Source organism: Bidens hawaiensis, unplaced genomic scaffold (assembly GCF_021521415.1).
Source record: "Bidens hawaiensis isolate Kalapana, Puna unplaced genomic scaffold, B.hawaiensis_p1.1 tig00066281_1, whole genome shotgun sequence".
NCBI classification, from domain to species: Eukaryota; Viridiplantae; Streptophyta; class Magnoliopsida; order Asterales; family Asteraceae; genus Bidens; species Bidens hawaiensis.
Genome location: NW_027501797.1, coordinates 12252 through 33182, shown reverse-complemented (window position 1 = coordinate 33182; position 20931 = coordinate 12252). Strand labels below are relative to the sequence as shown.

Genomic DNA, 20931 nt, shown 5'->3' with positions numbered 1-20931 from the left:
TTTTTGTTTTTCACATTGTGTTATTATCTAAACAAATTTATTTATTTTAACTCGTCCACTACACGGGTCTTAATGCCATATGACATTACACATGAGTGATTTACAAAATTTTTCCATTTCTCTCATGTTAAGTATATATTTCTTTTTCTTATTAATAATTTTATATTTTATTTTTTTTTCTTTTCAATCTATTATTATTTTTTTATTAATTATTTCTCAGTTTAGAAAAATTAATACCAACATATATATATATATATATATATATATATATATATATTATTTAGTTTTATATAAATATGTTGTATTATTATTAATATTAAGTTTTTATAAGTAAAGAATTTTCACATTAATTTAGATAAAATAATTAATTTCAAATCTCAAAGAAAGAAATTTTCACTTATGTTTGTTTTGCAATGAAGATTAAAATTAAAGCCAATTGCTTTAGATAATTTGTTTGTTTTTGTGGCAACATGTTTTAACACATTATTCCATTATAAATAGTTGAAACAAAAGATAAAGTGAAACTATTAATTTTAATATGGAGGTAAAGTTACAAATATATTATACAATTTTTTTTTAAAAAATTTATGAATTTTCAACAAATTTTTATTTCCATTGTGTAATGTGTAATTTGTTTTACCTTATATTATACATTTATATCTTTTAAACATATTTTTTTGTATTTCACATTGTGTTACTATTTAAATTTATGTAGTTATTCTAACATGTGTTTTACACGAGTCTATGCTATATGCTATTACATATGAGTGATCCTTACAGAATTTTACCACCCCTCTCTCATATTAAATATATATTCTTTTTTTATTAATAGTTTATACTTAATTCTTTTTTCTTCTTAATCCATTAATTTCTTTTTTAATAAATATTTCCAGGTTTAAAAAATTGAATACCAACATAAATATATTATTTAGTTTTATATAAATATATGGTACAGTTAATAATATTAAGCTTTTATATGTAACGGATTTTTACATTAATTTAGATAAAATAATTAATTTCAAATTTTAAAGAAAGAAAATTTCACTTTATGTTTATTTTGCAATGAAGATTAGTAAAAGCTAAGGTTAATCAATTTAGATGTTTTGTTTGTTTTTGAGAAGCCTGTTTTAACACATGGTCAACTATGTGTTTCATATCTAGAGTTGAAACTAAAAGCAAAATGAAATTACTAATTTTAATATGGAGAATAAAGTTATAAATTAAATTACAAATATTGTATACAAAAAATATTAAGAGATTTACGAATTTTCAACTTTTTATTTCCATATTTTGTATTGTGTAATGTATTCAACCATATATTATATTTTTTATATGTTGAACATATTTTTTATATTTCACGTTGTGTTATTACTTAAATAGATTTATTTATTTTAGCCCGTGTTCTACACGGGTACATAACCTAGTCAGATCAATATAAAAGCGTTACAGAAACATGTGAAGATATTTGGAAGCACCTACATCGGATGGACTCAAGGATAAGCGTTATTGCATGCAGAAACATTTGGTGGCCGGGACCATTGCCAGAATAAACGAAATCTATTCTCTAAGACCATGTGTAGTCATAACTTTCCACCCTTTGACGTTATACGTCATGTGGCGTCCAGTCAGAGTTATAGATTTTTGCAAAAAGATTGTGTAGTCATAACTTTACCCATAACAAAACACACACACACACAAAACACCACCCTTCAAAGTTATGTACATAACTTTGAACCCATAACATTGATGGGAGGTGCAATGGAGAGTTATGAGCCATAACTTTACCCATAACTCTCCCACTACACATGGTAAGAGAAAACACTTCTCTTCTCATATTAAAGTAGATGGTTAAGCATCTAAACGTTACAAGAAGCTTAAATATTTGTGAACACTAGGAAAAAATGATCTTTAATTTAATTTACAATTTACGAATTATTCAGTCTTATCTCAAATTCTTAATCACATCTCTTCACATTTTTTTCCCTATATATTGACAAATGACAACGTCTGTATGTCACAACACATATTGTAGGAAAACTTAAGAGATGGCAATGCAAGATGGTGAGCTATGTAAAGATGAGTTACTTCATTCTCAAGCTCACATATGGAACCATCTTTTCAGCTATATAAAGTCCATGGCACTCAAATGTGCAATTCAGCTAGAAATACATGATATCATTCATCGCCATGGTTCACCTATGTTGCTTTCCGAGTTAGTCGAAACCCTCGTCATAAACAAGGAGAGAACGCCTTTCGTCTATCGGCTTATGCGAGTCCTTGTTCACTCCGGTTTCTTTGTGGTTCAAAATATGTCAACCACACTAGGAAATAATGGGGAGGGAGAAGAAGGCTATTTGCTAGCTCCTGCTTCACGGTTGCTTCTAAAGGGGGAACCTTTAAGCATTAGGCCCTATTTTCTAGCCGTGACGGATCCAATGTTGATGGATCCATGGCAAGACATGAGCAAATGGTTCCAAAACGACGATGTCACCCCATTTTACACAACCTATGGGAGAATGTTTTGGGAAATGGCAAGCCAAGAGCCTAAGCTTAATCAGCTCTTCAATGAAGGGATGGCTAGCGATGCAAGGCTTGTTACAAGTATCATTCTTAAACACAATGGGAATGCTTTCGAAGGATTGGGTTCTATTGTTGATGTTGGGGGCGGTACTGGGACTGTTGCCGAAGCTATTGCCAAAGCTTTTCCTAATATTAGGTGCATCAGCTTTGATCTTCCTCATGTAGTCAATGGTTTGGTTGGAAGTAATAACTTGAGTTATGTTGGTGGAGACATGTTTGAAGCCATTCCTAACGGCGATGCAGTTTTGCTTAAGGTATTCTTATATTTTGATATTATTGAATAATAAAAACCAATTGAGGCATGATGTATTATAAGTTATAATGTATAAGGATATTTTACAAAGACATGATCAAATCAATTCTTCTAATTATGATAGAGATAACACAATAAAACCCAACTAATATGTCTAACTAATGTAATTTATTCCAATTTTTGAACAATTTTTTTGTTGATTATTCGTTGGGTACAAGGATCTCTTACGTTGATCTATATTTTCACTTATGAAAAAAAAAACAGCGGATTTTACACGATTGGAGTGACGCGGAATGCATGAAGATATTGAAGCGATGCAGAGAAGCGATTCCAAGCAAGGAGAATGGTGGAAAATTAATCATCATAGATATGGTTGTGAATCAATTACTCGAGACTCAACTTTTGTTTGATATGCATATGATGAGTTTGGTTTCAGGAAGAGAGAGGAGCGAAAAAGAATGGGCGAAGCTATTCCTTGATGCTGGCTTTAGTGATTACAAAATAACTCCGATTTTAGATTTAAGATCTCTCATTGAAGTTTATCCTTAGTTAAGTTACATTGCTGCATATTTGGTGATGTTAACATCTACAAAAATAAAAAACTTTTTTTAGCATGTTATTGTTTGTGTTTCTTTTGTATCAATGTTATCGTCATGTTTTATGTAAATATAAATGTTCTTGTTTTTGGTTCTTTGTAATGTTGTTGTTCTTCTTCGTGTTCTATGTAAATGCATATGTTGTTGCTGCTGCATACACGCTGCCTCAGAATGAATTAATCTGAAGTATGTGAAGTGATTTCCAATTTAGTTGTTTTTCAACTAATTACAATGGTAATTTTATATTTCTTTTTATGTTATTATTATTATTATTATTATTAACTTTCATTTATTTAAAAAGTAGCGTTTATGTCAAGACAGAAGACAAGCGATTAACAAGTTATGCTGCAAATGCTTATTTAGATGAAGTGTATAACTTTTCGTATAACTAATTGATAAACTTTTCGCAATTGGGGGCCTTAAGGTCTCAAGTTGGAAACATGATTCAAGGGTTTCTCACAGTGACAGGTCTCCTCCTTGATGGTGTTTTTGAGTGAGTCAGGACTAAAACGTCAAAATCGGTATGGACGGTTGACATATCATCTTTGAACAACTCACCCGTGTATTGGGGGTTGTTCCAAACGTTGTTAAAAAAGAATTTCAAAACTTTGCATGTGAAGTCTTTATTTATGGTTACATATGTCATTCCTACTTTTGTGGAGAGATGAGGGTGTGAAATGGGAGGTCAGAGATCCAATTCTCGTAAAGTGTTAAAATTTAGTCGTTCAAAAAATTTTTACGGTTACATATGGCCCAACATAATGTAATTGATTTATGTGTGAGCCTTTAGCTTTGGTGTGAGTGAAACTATTAACTTGCGCATAAATTTTTCTCGCATGTTTCACATGTATTGTTTTCGTATAATTTTCACGTGAACCTTGTATGAAAAATATAAAATTTCAGAACCAATGGAGTAACAAGACAACGATTAATATAGAAGAAAAATATTCAACCGAAATGTGACAAAGTTTTGTGGGGCTACAACAAGCCGAGACCGTATCTCCTCAATGCACTGGTCAGCCAATTTGATGGCTTCATCAACTGTCATGTTTAACCGGTAGTGGCGGTCCATCATTGACAGTGCAAAGTATGACCCGTAGCCAAACGCTGCCTTGTCAACCTTGTGCAGGGTTGCAATGTAGTCGATGAAGTATAGAGACGGGCACGTTTCTTTGTCATGGCCCGCCAGCACAATGTTCACCATATAAGGATTCTGCAGAATTAGTAAAATTCATATTATAAATGATTGTATGATTCTGATTTTTAGTATAATTTCATTTTAACTCATGCCTGATTATTTTAGATGATACTATTAAAAATAGGGATAAATATAAAGTTCATAGTTTCACATATGATCATTTTAGGTTTGATAAATGAACCAAACGTTCAATGAATAGTTTGTAAGCCATTTGGCGGGAAGTTCATTTATGTTTGCTCTAAACGAACGAACACGAACTAAGAGTTTTTCTCATTTGGTTAAACGAATGAACATTAACAAATGTCTCTTTCGTTCATTTATGTTCATAAACATTCGTTTGTTTACAACTTTACATTCTTTTATGTCCATTCATTTACATTCATGTTTACACTCATTAACCTTTGTTTGTTTACGTTACTTAGTATATTCATTTAAATGACAAGTAAATAAAAACATAAAAGGCAAGAAAGGTCGTCAAAAGCAGTGGCCATAAGAGCAAATCCATGATCACCCCTGGGGAGATGGAGTGGGGGGTCAACCACTAAGGACATGGCTCAGATCTCCTCCACCGATATGTCAAGGACGGTGGAAAGCTGCTCCAGAAACGGAGGCTCATAAGTGATGTAAGTGACAAAAGCCGCTTAAGCCTCAGACTCCATAGTCTCGGAATAAGTGGGCACCTCAGCAAGGGGAATGCCTTTTGCCCGGAACTCGTAGCCTTCCCTCAGACCACTTTGATATCCTGAAGAAAAGACCGCCCGGATCATGGCATCTCTAACCAAACAAGTATCGCGACAAGATCGGGCCCGTCCAAAGACCAGCTTGAACCCCTCAGACACCATCCATGCCCGGTCAGCTTTGAAACCATTGAGCGCCTGCTCCATCTTGTCACACCTCTCCTTGAAATCCCCAATCAACCTGTCTTTATGAACCCGATTCGCTTCAATCTCACTCTTCAACCTCTCATTATCCTCACACCCTCTTGAAACTAGCTTCCAACTATCAACAAAAGATACCAGAAAACGAATAAGTCCCGTAAACAAATGTAAAGAAACAAGAAGGGAAGAAGAGAACCATACCTCCAAAGTCTTATCCTGCTCAACCCGAGCTCTTGATAGCTCAACGTCCCGTCGGGCAGCTTCATCCTGAGCCTTCTTCAAACTCGCCTTCAAATCAGGCACTCCAAGAGTCTCCTCCTGAGCCAGAAGAACTTGCTGTCTCAGGCGTTGAGTCTTCCTGTGATTCTTCTCGTTCAACTGCTCGAGTTTATGAATTTATTCCCTCAGTTGCTGCAACACTTGGCTGTCGTCAATAACGGTTTGACGAGCAGCTACCCCGAGTGCCAGAGCTCGCTAAAAATGGGTTCCAAAATCACCAACCAATCGGTCCCGGTCCAAAGCACGAATGTGAGCCGAATCAACAGGGGGAATGGCACAAGTAAGAAAATCGTGTGCTTGCGAAGGCGTCATGACAGATGCCCTGGTCCTCAACCCCCACTGGGGAACGAACACGGGATAGATGTCTAGTTCCTCCGTGTTGGGGACGGGTCAACTTTGAGAGGCGGGGCCAGATCCTTCAAGACGTTTGCCTAGAGTACCAAACCGAGCCAAACCAGACTCAACAGATGCACGCATTTCAACAAAGCTTCTTTTAGACTCATCTCTGCACAAAGAAAGCAACAATTTTAGAAATACCAAATTGATAAGGAAGTACATATAAAGAAAAACAAGAGGTTAGAAACCTCGCTCGCCGTCGAATATGGCCGGACGAGTAGAAGGATTTGACCATATCCGGCTCAATCCAGCCATACATAACAAGGGTTCAGGATAAGTCATGGCTTCAGTGGGGTTGCTAATCAACAATCCATATAGGTCATCTTGAGGTGTCGGAGGGCGAGGAGGCGTATCGTGAATGAGGGAATCCGTATGGCGTCAGCTGAGGAAGCCCGGAGCAAAGTTGGGGGACACAAAGAAAAAGTTGTTCTTCACTCCTTAGGATTAAACCCGGTTGGCATCTTTGAACAACACGAGGGATGTTTGTTCACGGGACGGCGTTCAAAGGTGAACCAGTCGTCGTCCACCTTTAAACGATAAAACCGACGAAACAGAGGCACAGTAGCGAAACTCCATAGCCCGACAGGCTATTTCGAAGTGGGTCACGCGCAGGAAACCAAAAGGGTGGACCTGATCGAACCTTAGTTTATGAAATTTCAATAGAGCCAACTGAAACTCAGTCAAAGAATAACGAACATTGGCACATTCCAGGGTTTTGGTGTACAATGTGAGTAACTCAGGATGACTGAGAGCTGTCTCGTGGGGTTTGGGTAACACAGAAGACAAAGACAAAGGTATATGGTAACGGGCGCATAGCCGAAGCATCTGTTCTTGGGTGAGGATAGAGGTTGTCGAGGACAAACCTTCGCGGCCATGACGAAAGAGAAGAGATAAGAGCAAACGAAAAGAGTACTGACCTGATGGAGGTGGAAAGCCAAACGGAAAGGGAAAAGTCACCGGAAAAATACGAGAGAGAAAGGTAGGGATGGGTGGGTGATTTATGAGATGGGACGCCAAGAGGCAGGGTAATAACCACTGCGTGAAAAGGCGTGCGATTCAATTTCCACCACATCTTTTTACTGCCTTAATAATCAATCCAAGGTGGGCCGGCATAAAGATATATATATATATGATAAGCCCATTCCATAAAGATCGATTAAGAATACATAGCCCAGCGAATAAAAGGTAAAGAGAACAAGAAACTTTGGGCCAAGAATTAAGTCTATTGCTCATGTCATAAATAACATGAGTAATAGACTGGGGGGACTTAAAGAGATATAAGATCCAGCCCAAATGAGGCCCAAGGAAGCAAAGCCCAGTCCTAGAAGCCCAGAGCTCTCCAAGACAAAAAGACAAGTCAACGATTGAAGGGTCCCTTTTGGGACTGAAGCATCAGGACAGGATGACGCATGTCTGAGGCAAAAGGGAAGTGCCTGGCTGATAATAGAGAGAAGCCTGCCCAAGTCAAGGGACGGTGGAAAGACCGTTGGATAATAGGAAGTGCCTTAGGATAACGGTCCAAGGGAGATGATTCCCTTTGGACCCTATATGTAGAGAGACATGTATGTTGTAAAGGGAGGACAATGAATAAAAAACCGAACTTATCTTTCACATCAGCCATCTCTCTCTAAATTCTCATAACAAACTTCTCATAATCAATCATTCATCTGCATTTCCCATACACAATAGTCTAGATTCATTTGAGGTTTCTACAACACTCATTAACCTTCGTTTGTTTACGTTACTTAATATATTCATTTAAATATATTTAGCCCATTACAACTTAGTTTGGTTTTTATTAATAACTTTGCTGGCCCAAAACATTGTTCTTCACGTTACTTTTACCTGGTTTTAGCTCAGTTATGTTCGTTCCTCTTATGTTAAGTTTGTTTGTTCGTTTACGACGAAAATAAAAGAATATGAACTTGTTCATTTTCTTAACAAAATAAAAGAACATGAACTTGTTCATTTTCTTAACAAACAACACGAACAAGAAAACCTTGTTCGTTTAATTATTTGTGTTCAATCGTTTGTTCGGTTAAAGTTAAATAAACAAGCACGGGCATGCTCCGTTCGTGTCCGTTCGGTTCGTTTACAAGCCTACCAATTATGCTTAACGATCAAACAAATTCTTCAAATATGTCAAAATATAATTGTAGCTTATAGAAAAAAAAATAACAGAAGCAAGATAAACTTATTAATATTCTAGACTGATTTAAGCACCATGATCTTGTCTTCGGCTTCGCCACTGGCACCCATAAGCTTGTGAGAATCAAGCACCATGATCTTGTCTTCGTTCGACTTGTGAAAAAAGAATACTGTTGACAGCTGATGAATCTGCTACCACCAGAGCAAACCCTTTGCCCACCATCCCAAAAACGCATTCCATCTTTGTCCCTCGATTTGTTGATCGATATCCGTTAATGTTAAGTTCAATAAACTCATTCAATAGTCCGAAATAATCTTTGATCTATATCATGAATAAACGAAGATCAGTTTATGAACCGTAAAACTATAGAAATGTATAACAATGATTTAGTGAATCACAACATATATTCAAATCAAACACAAAAAAATTGCATTCGTTATTTTTGAATAAGTCATTCAATAGACAGAAAAATATTTGATTTATATCAAGAACTAAATAAGATCAGTTTATGAATACATCAAAGCCCTAGAAGCATATAACAATGATTTAATACTTTATAAGCAATAATATGAAGGCGGTGCTTGAATGCCTTCGGGCTCCTCGGGCTCAGGATTTTCTAACGGCCATCCTATTGAGGGATTAGGCCAACGTATGTCGGGTTTAGAGTATCGGGCTATCCTTAAGTACCGGTTAATGATCCCTATGTTCCTGACTGATGAGCCTTGCCCAATTGTCGCAAGGTCTGTTTGGATTCTTTTGGTGACCATGCGGTGCATTGCAAAGAATTGTCTGGCATTAAATACAGACATGATTTGGTTAGGGATGTTCTGTGTGATGTTCTTAAACGGGCAGGGGATTTCTGCTAAAAAGGAGGCCAATGTTAACTTTCTCACGGATCCTCTTGAAGGGAGGTCTACTTTATGACCAGCTGATATTCTTGTGTTCGGGGTGGGCAGGGGGGGAAACACGCCTGTGTGGGATCTTACAGGAGTGTCTTCTCTTGTTGGGCTCAAGGACCGTGAGTTTGTTGTGGGGTCAGGCTGCGTTGAAGGCTGAATCGGGCAAAGTTGTTAAACACGAGAAAGCTTGTTGCCCGTTTACCTGCCACTTTATTGTAATTGTTTTATAGTAAATTATATATTGAAAGATTATAAAATATGAACATAACTGTGAATCAGAATATATTTTAACATAGCAAAATGATCATATATGAATTCAAATCAAACGCAAACAACGCATCAATTAATTTCACCAACGAACGCAAACGAGCCGAGCTGCTCGCAAGCTACTCAAGGATCGATAAAAAGCTCGGAAAAAGACGAGCTTTTCAAGTTCAATCCTCAAATAAAGCTCGTTTAATTATCACGCCCAAGCTAGCTCGAGTCTTGTATGGGAAGCTCATTTAGGCTCATCGAGTCTTAACCTTAACGGGCCTTGTGTATTTTTAGGTTTCAACTCTTTTGAACTTTTAAGTATTAATTTTACACTGCAAAGTTAAGCTCGAGAACAGCCTTGGCTAGTGTAAGGTAGTACACGAGATCGAGCCTAGCTTAAGCTCGTTTAAGATTTATTTATCTCAAAGTAAATTAAAAATATAAATGAACTAATAATATAAGAAGCGAGCCAAGCCCGAGCTTTAGAATAAGAGCTGCATAAACAATTAACGAAGTATTAGACTGAAAAGTTTAAAATATGACTGAAAAGTCCCTTAGGCTATGTATATGATAAATAGTACCCTAAAGATTCATTTTGACAGCCCTTGGTAGAGATGAGCATTTTGTCCTAAATACCCGTATTTGTATATGTACCTGTATCCGTACTGATTTAGCCTATATGGTACGAGTATTGATACTCGTTTTTGTTGACTTTTGGTACATGTACAGGTAAGGTACGGGTACGTTTGGTATTTTGTACATGTTTGTAATATGTAGGGGTTTAACTAGTATTCTTCATAGTTAATATATAAAATAAATTCTCCAACCATGTTATTATTGAACAGGTACAAAACGTTTCTTCAATATTAATAAAATAGAGAATATACCATCCAAGACTCAAACAAACAAACATATCACCTAAAGTCAGCGACCGTATTAGGATTCTTCAATACTATCTGATCATTAAATCGGTGACCAATTTGGTACCTGTACTAATTTGGTACTCGTCACGTACCTGTATGAGTACTGGTACCCAAACTAATTCAGGTTGTTTGTTATTTGTACCGGTACCGGTTTCAATATTGTCAAGATTTGGAAATATGAAAGCAAAATGGTACAAAAACGGGCACGTAACAAAAATACCGTACCAATACGGCAATACCCAAACCATACCGAAAAATTTGGTACGGGTATTGATGCATGTTTTTATTGATTTTCGGTATGAGTATAACCGGGTATAGATTCGGTACGGATATGTGTACTGTACCGAACTCACCCTAGCCCTTGGCCAGTTAGCCCCTTATCTTTTGTTATTATATACTTTTAAGTTTAAACATCAAATATCTTAAAAGGAAGAAAAAAACAAATCGTTATAATTTAGACCGAGAGAGAATTATATGTTTGAAGTTTACTTTATGATGAATGGCGATCAAAATAAGAAGTTTTCAGTAAAGTATGAAAAGAACATGGTTTCGAGCTAAAAATGTGAGAGTTCGTTCTTGTAATTCGTATAGTTTTACGGAGAAGTCCATAGTGAATTTTTGTAGACATGTGTTATTACTGAATTCGTATTTGGTTGTGTAGTTTTTTTCCGAAAAGTGCCGGTAGTATTGCATAGTTGAAATGGTTTTCTACATAAGTTTCTTGATTGTAAAATAAAAAAAACATGATTTTGAATATAACTTTGAAGAAAGGATGATTTTAGTTCCCATACATGTGTTACTCCTTTTTAATATTATTATTATTATTATTATTATTATTATTATTATTATTATTATTATTATTATTATTATTATTATTATTATTATTATGTGCATGCTTTTAAATTGTTTTACAATAAAAGCTTGAAAATGTAATAACGATTTTTAAATATTTTAGTGGCTAAATACAATGAATTTTTAATAACGAATATTATCTTTCTTTAAAGTGGTTTAGCAGTAGACACCGCACGTTTAATTACTTATAGCGTTTGTCCTATTTAGAGATGGTCATATACTTTTATTTTTGTTTTGATTTGGAATGTCACAAATTACTTTTTTACCATTAACTAGCACACTCTTTCATTATGTCAACTCTCAACCATATAAGAAGAGTTACACTTGCAAGACACCTGATATCGCTACGTGCTTAAACCCGTATATAAGACCATGAAAATACTATGTAGTCATATTTTTTGAAGTTAACAAGTACAAATTATTACTGAAAAATCACTTGAGGTGTTAAATTAATTTTTTATTCCAAAACAAACACAAATAACTAAAATGGTTTATTCATCATCGTAAACAATGAAACAAGAGTGAAGCGCTTCAACGTTTGATCTTTTGCCACCTCATTTCCATGCCCACTTTTCACTCTCCATACCTCATTGTCTAAATACAAGTTTATGTCAGTAGCATAAACAAAGTCTCTTAAATAACCAAAGATCATGGTTTCAAGTTTCGCGAATTATAAAAATCTGCATCGCCATATATAAAAAATTTGAATTATATATATATATATATATAGGGTTGGTTTCCTTTAATAACTACATTTTTGTTAAGAACTTAAAGAACTAATATGGATCACTCATTTTTTTATTCTTAAATAATTTTATATTAATTAAAAAGGGTATGGTTGTAAACTTTCAAATAATTTCTCTCACTAGTTATTTAAAACCTTAATTATTTTTCTTACTTTCTTGTATTCCTCCATTTTTTACATACTACACACATTATAAGAAACAAACTAAATATTGTATTCCAACATTTATTTCAAACTGATGGATGGATGAAATAAATTAAGCATTACTTGTTTACATATATGTAAATGTGTAGATATGTGTAAGTGCATAATTTACGTGTATGTAAAATTCAAACTAATATTTATTTACATAGTTGTTAATCTTCAAGTCAATTGTTTATTTACATATATTTAAATGTTTTACATATACATAACTATATGATTTACATTCTCACTATTGGTTCCTCGAAGGAGATGTGGATTCATCAAATTTTCGGTAAATTATATTATCATTAGTTACGAAGGAAGGGAGTTGACAAAAAAAATTTCCGGCTGTTTAACAACATGAAACAAATATACATTTGACTAAATCTTGTGTATTGATTGCAAAAAGTTTAAAAAATGCAAAATTTGGAATTGTGGTATCTGACATAATAATTACACTAATATGTTTTTTGAGTAATGCTAATTCCGGTAAACAAAGTTGAAAAAAAACCATAAAAATGAAAGATGATGACGATACTGAGTTATATCATCATACATTTTTTATAAGAAAAAAACAAAAACAAAGAAAGGAGAATCGCCAGTAATCATCATCATCATCGTACTCAGTATATCCCACCAATAGCAATGCAATGGTAGGGTCTGAGAAGGGTAAGATGTAGACAGCCTTACCTCTATCCCATAAGGATAGAGAGGCTGCTTCCGGTGAGACCCCCGGCTCGATAGTAGTTTTGCATCAAGCCTTGGACATACAAACATAAAGTAATTTGGTGGAGAATCGCCAGTAAGAAACATACAAACATAAAGTAAAATTATTTGTTTGATTTAAATTTGGTGGAGAAAGAAAAACCCTAACTATAAAACCATACGTGAGTTAAAAAAAGATGAGATTATAGGGAGAGTTAAGAGAGAAAAATTCATAATGCCCCTTTTCTTATTTAGTTATTATCCATAGTTTTTGATTTAATTACGGAAATGCCATTAGTATTACGAATCGTTGATCCATCTTAAGAAAATAATCTAACGGTTTTGGTTAGTTCCTGAAGTTCTCAATAAAATTATTGTTTCTTAATTGATATCAACCCTCTATATATATATATATATATATATATATATATAAAATATATGAGACATATGTAAATTGAGACACTTACTTTTTAAATAATTTACAACTTGTAAAAAATAATATGCACCTTTTATAGCATTTAAGATAAGGGTGAACTTGTCTATTAAAAAATATGCATATAAACAGTTATAATACAACACCCTCATCTTTACTTAATTTTTGTAAATTTAAGAAATAGTTACAACTTTAAACATTTATCTTTACCATATATTCCTTTTAATTTTAATTGTAAACTAACTTCCCACCAACGATTTTTCAACATCCGTAACTTTTCATACGTTAATATATTTGTTTTAAACTTGCACCATAAAAATGAGCATTGTATTATTTTTAATTTTGGGTATGGTATTGCTATAGTATTTTTCAATTAAAAAAAATTAACATGTTACGTATGGGTACTCACAATCCGTTTTTAACTGTTTCTAAATTAAACCATAGCCAAACCATTGGTTCGATTTTTTGTCATTGAAAACCGAAACTGAACCGTTGAAAATTTAAATTGAATCGTTACTAATGATTTGGCTTCACGCATTGAGCTTCAATAATAAGTTTATCGTCTGGTCCAGTTTTATATAGTTGATTTTCGGTATAAACCGTAAACCAAACCGTTTGATATAGTTTGAACATTTAGAAGCAGATTAGTTTAAACGTTTTTAAGATTTCAAACAAACCTTAAACATCCAAAACTGTTACATGATTACTAAGATTTTTGTTTTCCGTTATATCGCACGAGTACCCGTGTACTAAATATATAAAAAACAAGAATATTTTAGAAAACAAGGAACTAAATACAACCGTTAAAAGTAACAACAATAAAGTGAATAAAAAGAGATGTGTGCATAAGTTTGTATGTTACTCAGTGTACTCCTTATATCTCAATGTCACATCTCTTCCACCATTTGGCGTTACACTACCAGCCAAAACCTGCTTGAACTTCAACCACCCAACACATGCTACCGAGCCGTACGCACTCATCAATCTCCTCATTTACACTGATTAATATTATTATTATTATTATGGCATTAATCACACACCATTGACGTTAATGAATGAATGAAGCTGAATGCAAATGGATTACGAGAAGATAAACAAAACCCCTCCACAGGTTCTCATCAGATCTGTCACATTATTATTTTGTCAATTTGAAGTGAATTTGATCTTGGTTTTTGGTTAATTTAGATTTGAGGTTGATTTTGATCTGGGTTTTTGGTTAATTTGAATTTGGGGGTGAATTTGATCTGGGTTTTTGGTTAAATTGAATTTGAAGTGATTTTTATTATTGTTTTATTTTTTAATTATTAATGATAAATGTGAATTTGATCTGGGTTTTTGGTTAACTTGAATTTGAGCTTGAATTTGATGTGGGTTTTTGGTTAATTTGAAATTGAGGTTGAATTTGATATGGGTTTTTGGTTAATGTGAATTTTAGCTTGAATTTGATCTGGGATTTTGGTTAATTTGAATTTGAAGTGAATTTGATATGGGTTTTTGGTTAATGTGAATTTGAGCTTGAATTTGATATGGGTTTTTGGTTAATTTGTAATTGAGTGTGAATTTGATATGGGTTTTTGGTTAATGTGAATTTGAAGTAAATTTGATCTGGGTTTTTGGTTAATTTGAATTTGATATGGGTTTTTGGTTAATTTAAATTTGAGCTTGGATTTGATATGGGTTTTTGATTAATTTGAATTTGATGTGGGATTTGGGTTAATTTGAATTTGAGTTTGATGAATTAATTGCAGGGTGGAGGGTTGAGTCCATCGAAGTTGAGGAATATGTTGAAGAAGAAGAAGAAAGTAGGGGAAGATGAGGTTGAATCGGTTAATTTTGAACTAGGATCTCAAGGTTTTGAGATTGATGATTCAGGTATGTCATGACTCATGATTTTTAGTGAGTTAGGGGTTTTAGTAGTGATTGTTTGGTTTGTTATGTGAGTTAGCAGTGTTGTAGAACTCGTTAGGTGCTAATCGGGCAGCGGGATATCAACTAGCAATTAATAGGGATTAACTGGATTGGAATTTTATATGTAATTTGTCAAATTTATATTTATACGCATAGAAAATTTCAAAATTTATATATAATTTTCCAAATATACGCATAGAAATTTTCAAAATTTATATATATTTTTCCAAATTTATTAATTGGATTGGATTAATAAGTATTATTTTTCAACTACCACAAAGATTTTTACTAACTTTGACCAATTTTTGACAGATTTTTGTCTGAAATTTGACCCGTTTTGACAGATTCTGACCGAAATTTGACTGACTTGGAACAAAATTTGACCAATTTTGAATGATTTGGATCGGCTTCGATTTGTTGGTCTGATTAGGTGAAATCAATCAGTAGCATACCAATTAGCGATTAATCAGTGCAAATCTTACAACACTGGATTTTAGTGGTGATTAGCGATTAATCAGTAGTGATTGTTATTGTTTGTTTTATTATGTGAATTAGGATTTTTAGTGATGATTATTTGGTTTATTATCTGAATTAGGTGATTGTTTAGAGAATTACAAAGATGTTGATATTGACAGTGGTGTTGATAAGTTAACCGCATTGCCATTTGAGTTTCAAAAGACCGAACGGGGCTCGCATAGGAAGATAATGGCTCCGTTTTCAAAACAAGCGCCATCAAAATGGGATGATGCGCAGAAATGGATAGCTAGCCCTACGTCTAGCCGTGTGAAAACCGAGCCGTCTGTGAAGAAAGTTGGCCACGGAAATCGCCAGCCGGTTACTAAAACTGTGGTTGAGGTTTGTGATCAACGATTGGTTACTTATGCGGAACCGGATACCAAACAGATAGATTTGAGTCACTCTAAGGAGGATAAAGCGCATGATGTGAATTGGGACGGTGGTTATGGTTCTGATAATATGGTTGATTCGTATAGCAAAGCGGTATTGATGGTTGGAGATTCTGAAAGTAAGTGCTTTATCCATTTGTTTTTACCATTAAGTATAATTGATCTTTTGTTATTAGGTTCAATATATTGTTTAATGGTTACTATATAAATGCGTAAATTTTAAATTTTGTCGTTTATGTTTGTACCAAATTTCAACGTATGTCCTTTACCTCTAAAACTGACGGATTTGTACTTAATGGTTCCAAATGTTACATGGTTTGTCCTTTGGCCCTAACACCGTTAGATTTGACCGTTAAATGAGGTCACATGCCTTTCACATGAGGGTACATTGGTCATTTTACTTATTCATTTAAAAAACATTATATATATATATATATATGGTGAGGATCCTAAGAGAACTCTTTAGAAATTGAGAACTTTGAGAACCATTTTGAGCCACAAAGAAACGAAATTTTTTAAAAAGTGAAAAAACCAAAAAATTTTATTTTTCATCCCGATTTCATTAAAAAAACCTGAATTATACACATATGTATATTTTTATTTAATCTCGATTTACATAATGTACACAGATGTACATTGTCATTTATAATATAATTGTACATATGTGTATAAAGAATAACTTGTATAAAATTAAAAAAATACGTAATATGTATTATACATATATGTATAATTTTGCTAAACCGATATTTTTTTATGAAACCGGGATGAAAATAAAATTTTTTGGTATTTTTACTTTTTTTTTATTTCCACTTTTTTTTGTTTTATAATTTTTTTTAAAAAGAGTTTTTTATTTGGTCCAAAATGGTTCTTAAAGTTCTCAATTTCAAAATAGTTCTCACATGATCCTAATCCTATATATATATGTATGTATGAATGTATATGGGTTAAAGTAAAAAGAGAGAGTTTTCTAGGAAGAGTAAGAATAGATCTAGTTTGAACATCAAAATTGAGGTTGAATAAGTACACCAACACAACCGAAACTGAGATCCAATCAGATTACGTAACCGCCAAGTACACAGTTTGTGCAACTTGAGTTTCCTTCAACTGACACAGTGTTGAATCCTGGGCTCTTGCAAGATTTCTACGAGATTCTATATGACCTAGAGTTATGGTAACAGAAGAAGAAAGGATTTTCAAGATGGACACTAGGAAGGGACGTGATTTAGAAGTGAAAAACGAGATGCCATATTTAGGCGACGTCACAAAAAAATTCCATCTTGTTGCGCGCTTCTAAATTACTTCCCGTCCTGGCTTTCATCTTGTAAATCCCTTCTATTGTTACCCACAATTCTGGATCATATAGAAGTTGTAGGAAATCTTGTAGGAGCCCAGGTGTCACTAGGAGGAAACTCGACTTGCATACACTATGTACTGGTTGTTATATAATCTGTTTGTATATCGGTTTCGGTTGTCTCGGTGTACTTATATAGCCTCATCGTTAAATGTGTGATGAATGAATTGCAGAAAAAAGAGAGTTTTTAATTAAATGGGTAAGAGGAAAAAAATTGGAAACATTAACTACAAATTCCGTCAATTTTAAAGGTAAAGGACATACATTGAAATTTGGTACAAATATAGGACAAAATTTGTAATTTACTCTTATACAAAATTTGTATTTTACTCTTACTAATAAGTGATAATCTATTTCCAATTAACTTGAAGTAGAAGAGAATAGTAAAGAAAATTCACTAAATATAATAACCAAGTTTGATAATTGCAAATTTAAATCAAATTCGAAAAATTATTTAATAAATAGTAACCAAAATTAATATATTTTTCATTTGCTTGACTTGATTTTTTTTTAATGTTTATAAGAAAATTACATAGAATTGATATTTTGTGGGCCACCTTGGCTTTAAACAAGAACACTGATTAACATTCATGAACTCTTGTTCTCGTGCAGTTAATTTGAGTCGCCATGATACTTCGATATCCATTCAGAGCATGACATCCGTCCCGCCTCCTTCATCTGCAAGATCAGTATCAATGAGAGACATGGGCACTGAAATGACTCCCGTTGCTAGCCAAGAACCTTCTAGAACCGGGACCCCTGTACGGGCCACAACTCCCAGTCGAAGTGCAAGTTCTTCTAGATCCGCAACTCCAGAAAGAACCGGCCCGGTTTCAACATCTACTAATATTTCAAACCCGCGGTTAGAAACTTCTGGAAACAAAGAGTTGTCGGAAAAGGAGTTGCAGTTAAAAACTAGAAGAGAGATCATAGCTCTTGGAACTCAGTTAGGTAAGACGAATATTGCTGCGTGGGCTAGCAAGGAAGAAGATAAAGTTGCTTCGGATTCGTTAAAAGATGAAAAAACGGGTAAAAATAATGCTATTGAGATACAGGCTGCAGCTTGGGAGGATGCTGAGAAAGCCAAGTACATGGCTAGGTAATTTAATTATTTAATTTTATTTGTATTCTCTAGAGTTGACCCGTTAAAGGTCGGGTTCTTGTCATTTACGGGTCAAACGGGTGAATAAAAAATTATCTGAAAAGAAAATAAGTCAAATGGGTTAGTGTTGTTTAATGCATAAAGCCTCCTTAATCTTCTAACTCAAAAAAGAGTTTGATTATTAATAAAATAATGTAGCATCCATACGGGGTTGCCAGTTTCCGGCACGACCCAAAACATGACTCGAAATAAAATCATGTTTTGGTTGTCATATCTAACACTTTTAATAAATGGGTCGTGTTCAGTTGGCCTGTTTATCCCATTTAATAAAACAGGTTGACCTGCAAACTTGTTTACTAAATAGGTTGGCCCGCTAACCCGTTAAACTCATTTATTCCAACCCACCAATACGATTAACACGTTAACAACTTGATTACTACCTCCCAACCTATTATACACGTTTAGTTATATGTTACGCTTGAGCTCGGTTTACTCGAATTTAAATGTGTGGGTTAGGGTTGATGTTTTTGATACAGATAAATATATGGATCGTGTATGGGTTGAATAATTCAACCCGACACGGTTTTCACCCCTAGACTGAGCTCTGTAAGGCTGTGTAGTGGAGGGGCTACAAAATGGGGCGAGTTGCGCCATGTGGCGCCCAGTCAGCAAATGATGTGTTTTTGTTTTAGGGGTGTAATGGTGTTGTAGCCCCATATATATATATATATCACACACATACCATTAAAATAATAATAAATGGACAAGTAAGGTGGGCGACAAAAAACACTCCCCCCGCGTCGCCCCACTTATCGCATTTGGGGGGGGGGGTGCACTCCATTTATCGCCCAATTTTGGGCATGTTATCGCCCCCGCTACGCTGAGCCTAACATATCTTTTATTGATGGCGTTGAAGGTTGTTTATTATGTGAAAGAACGAACTTTAAACATATTCTTGTTATAACATACTGATCAATATAGATGAAAACTAGTTGTTTCATTCAAACTGTAGCTCGTGTTGATTAATTCATTTGTCGGGTCAGATTCAAACGCGAGGAGATAAAGATAGAAGCATGGGAAAACCACCAAAAAGCAAAGACCGAAGCCGAAATGAGGAGAATCGAGGTGTGTAAACTATAAAATTGACTACACAATATGACCCGTTTTCTGAACTTGTTTTGACTTGTTACCGACCTGCGTGCATTGCAGGTAGAGGTAGAACGGATGCGAGGTGGAGCGCATGATCGACTAATGAACAAATTAGCAGCTGCAAGACATAAGGCGGAAGAGAAACGGGCTGCAGCAGAAGCAAAGAGAAGCCGGGAAGCTGCAAGAGCTGAAGAACAAGCGGAGTATATTCGTAAGACCGGAAGAATACCATCTTCTTTCTCATGTTATTGCTGGTGTTTTTAAAATTTATAGCCTCTTTTGTTAGGGAATTTGGTGTTTGGTATTATTTATGCATGGCTTGCTCTTGTTGTAATCAAATTCATTTACTGTTTATCAAATGTGTAGTGTATTAAGTCTGCAATTGGGCTTAATATCCAGGCCTGGTAAATGTTGTTGGGCCTGTTAGGCCCTAATCTACCGTCTTTGTCAGCCCGTTAAGGGTCTAAAACCGGTATGTTTTGCAAATGTTAAATGCAGACAAACCCGAACACAAACAAATATATGCACACAAACATGAGTGTATACAAAGACACAAACATGTGAGTAGATACAAATGAATGCATACAGATGGTGAACACATACACCAAAACACCACAATAGGGCCAAAACCGCTTAGTGAGATTCTGAAGCGTAAATGAGCGGTTAATGATAATAACATTACTAATAATAATCGCATTTCTTCTGTGAATTTTGGAAATAATATTGTAAATAAGAAGGAAACGGTGATAATGTCCGCTAATAACGAAGCAGAAGACGATAATTTGGATAAGAATGGAGATTATGAATATGAGCGGATGAATGGTGATGAAGATTATAATTTGGATGAAGGTGAATATGTGATGAAGATGGAAATGAACATGTAAAGAAAGAAGCTGTTGTGTATTCATAGAAAATGTTGAGCCTTTAATTATAGGTTTTGATTCGTATTCAAAGATTTAATTATAGGTTTTGATTTGGGATGAGAGGATTAGGCATGATTTGATAGACCTAAACCTCTCCGAGGACATGGTTGAGGATAGGAATTCGTGGAGAAGTATAATTAAAGTTAAGGATTTTTAGAGAGAATTGAATACCGTAGGGCTTAGACTTAACTTATTTAGGTCACATACCATAATGGTATTTCCCTTACATATTTTATTATTATTATTATTAGCTTTTATATTGCGGTTAA

General features: G+C 34.4%; 2 protein-coding genes across 2 annotated transcripts; both read left to right on the top strand.

Moving 5' to 3' along the window:
* The first annotated feature begins 1982 nt into the window (after positions 1–1982).
* Positions 1983–3462, top strand: LOC143604709 (trans-resveratrol di-O-methyltransferase-like). Its single transcript, XM_077081106.1, has 2 exons — positions 1983–2834; positions 3098–3462. Exons 1-2 carry the CDS (start codon positions 2046–2048, stop codon positions 3380–3382), a joined length of 1074 nt encoding a protein of 357 aa, XP_076937221.1. The 5' UTR covers positions 1983–2045; the 3' UTR covers positions 3383–3462.
* Positions 3463–14185: 10723 nt separating this feature from the next.
* LOC143604708 (uncharacterized) lies at positions 14186–20127 on the top strand. Its single transcript, XM_077081104.1, has 6 exons — positions 14186–14435; positions 15073–15196; positions 15828–16256; positions 18101–18587; positions 19634–19715; positions 19800–20127. Exons 1-6 carry the CDS (start codon positions 14394–14396, stop codon positions 20001–20003), a joined length of 1368 nt encoding a protein of 455 aa, XP_076937219.1. The 5' UTR covers positions 14186–14393; the 3' UTR covers positions 20004–20127.
* The last annotated feature ends 804 nt before the right edge of the window (positions 20128–20931 follow it).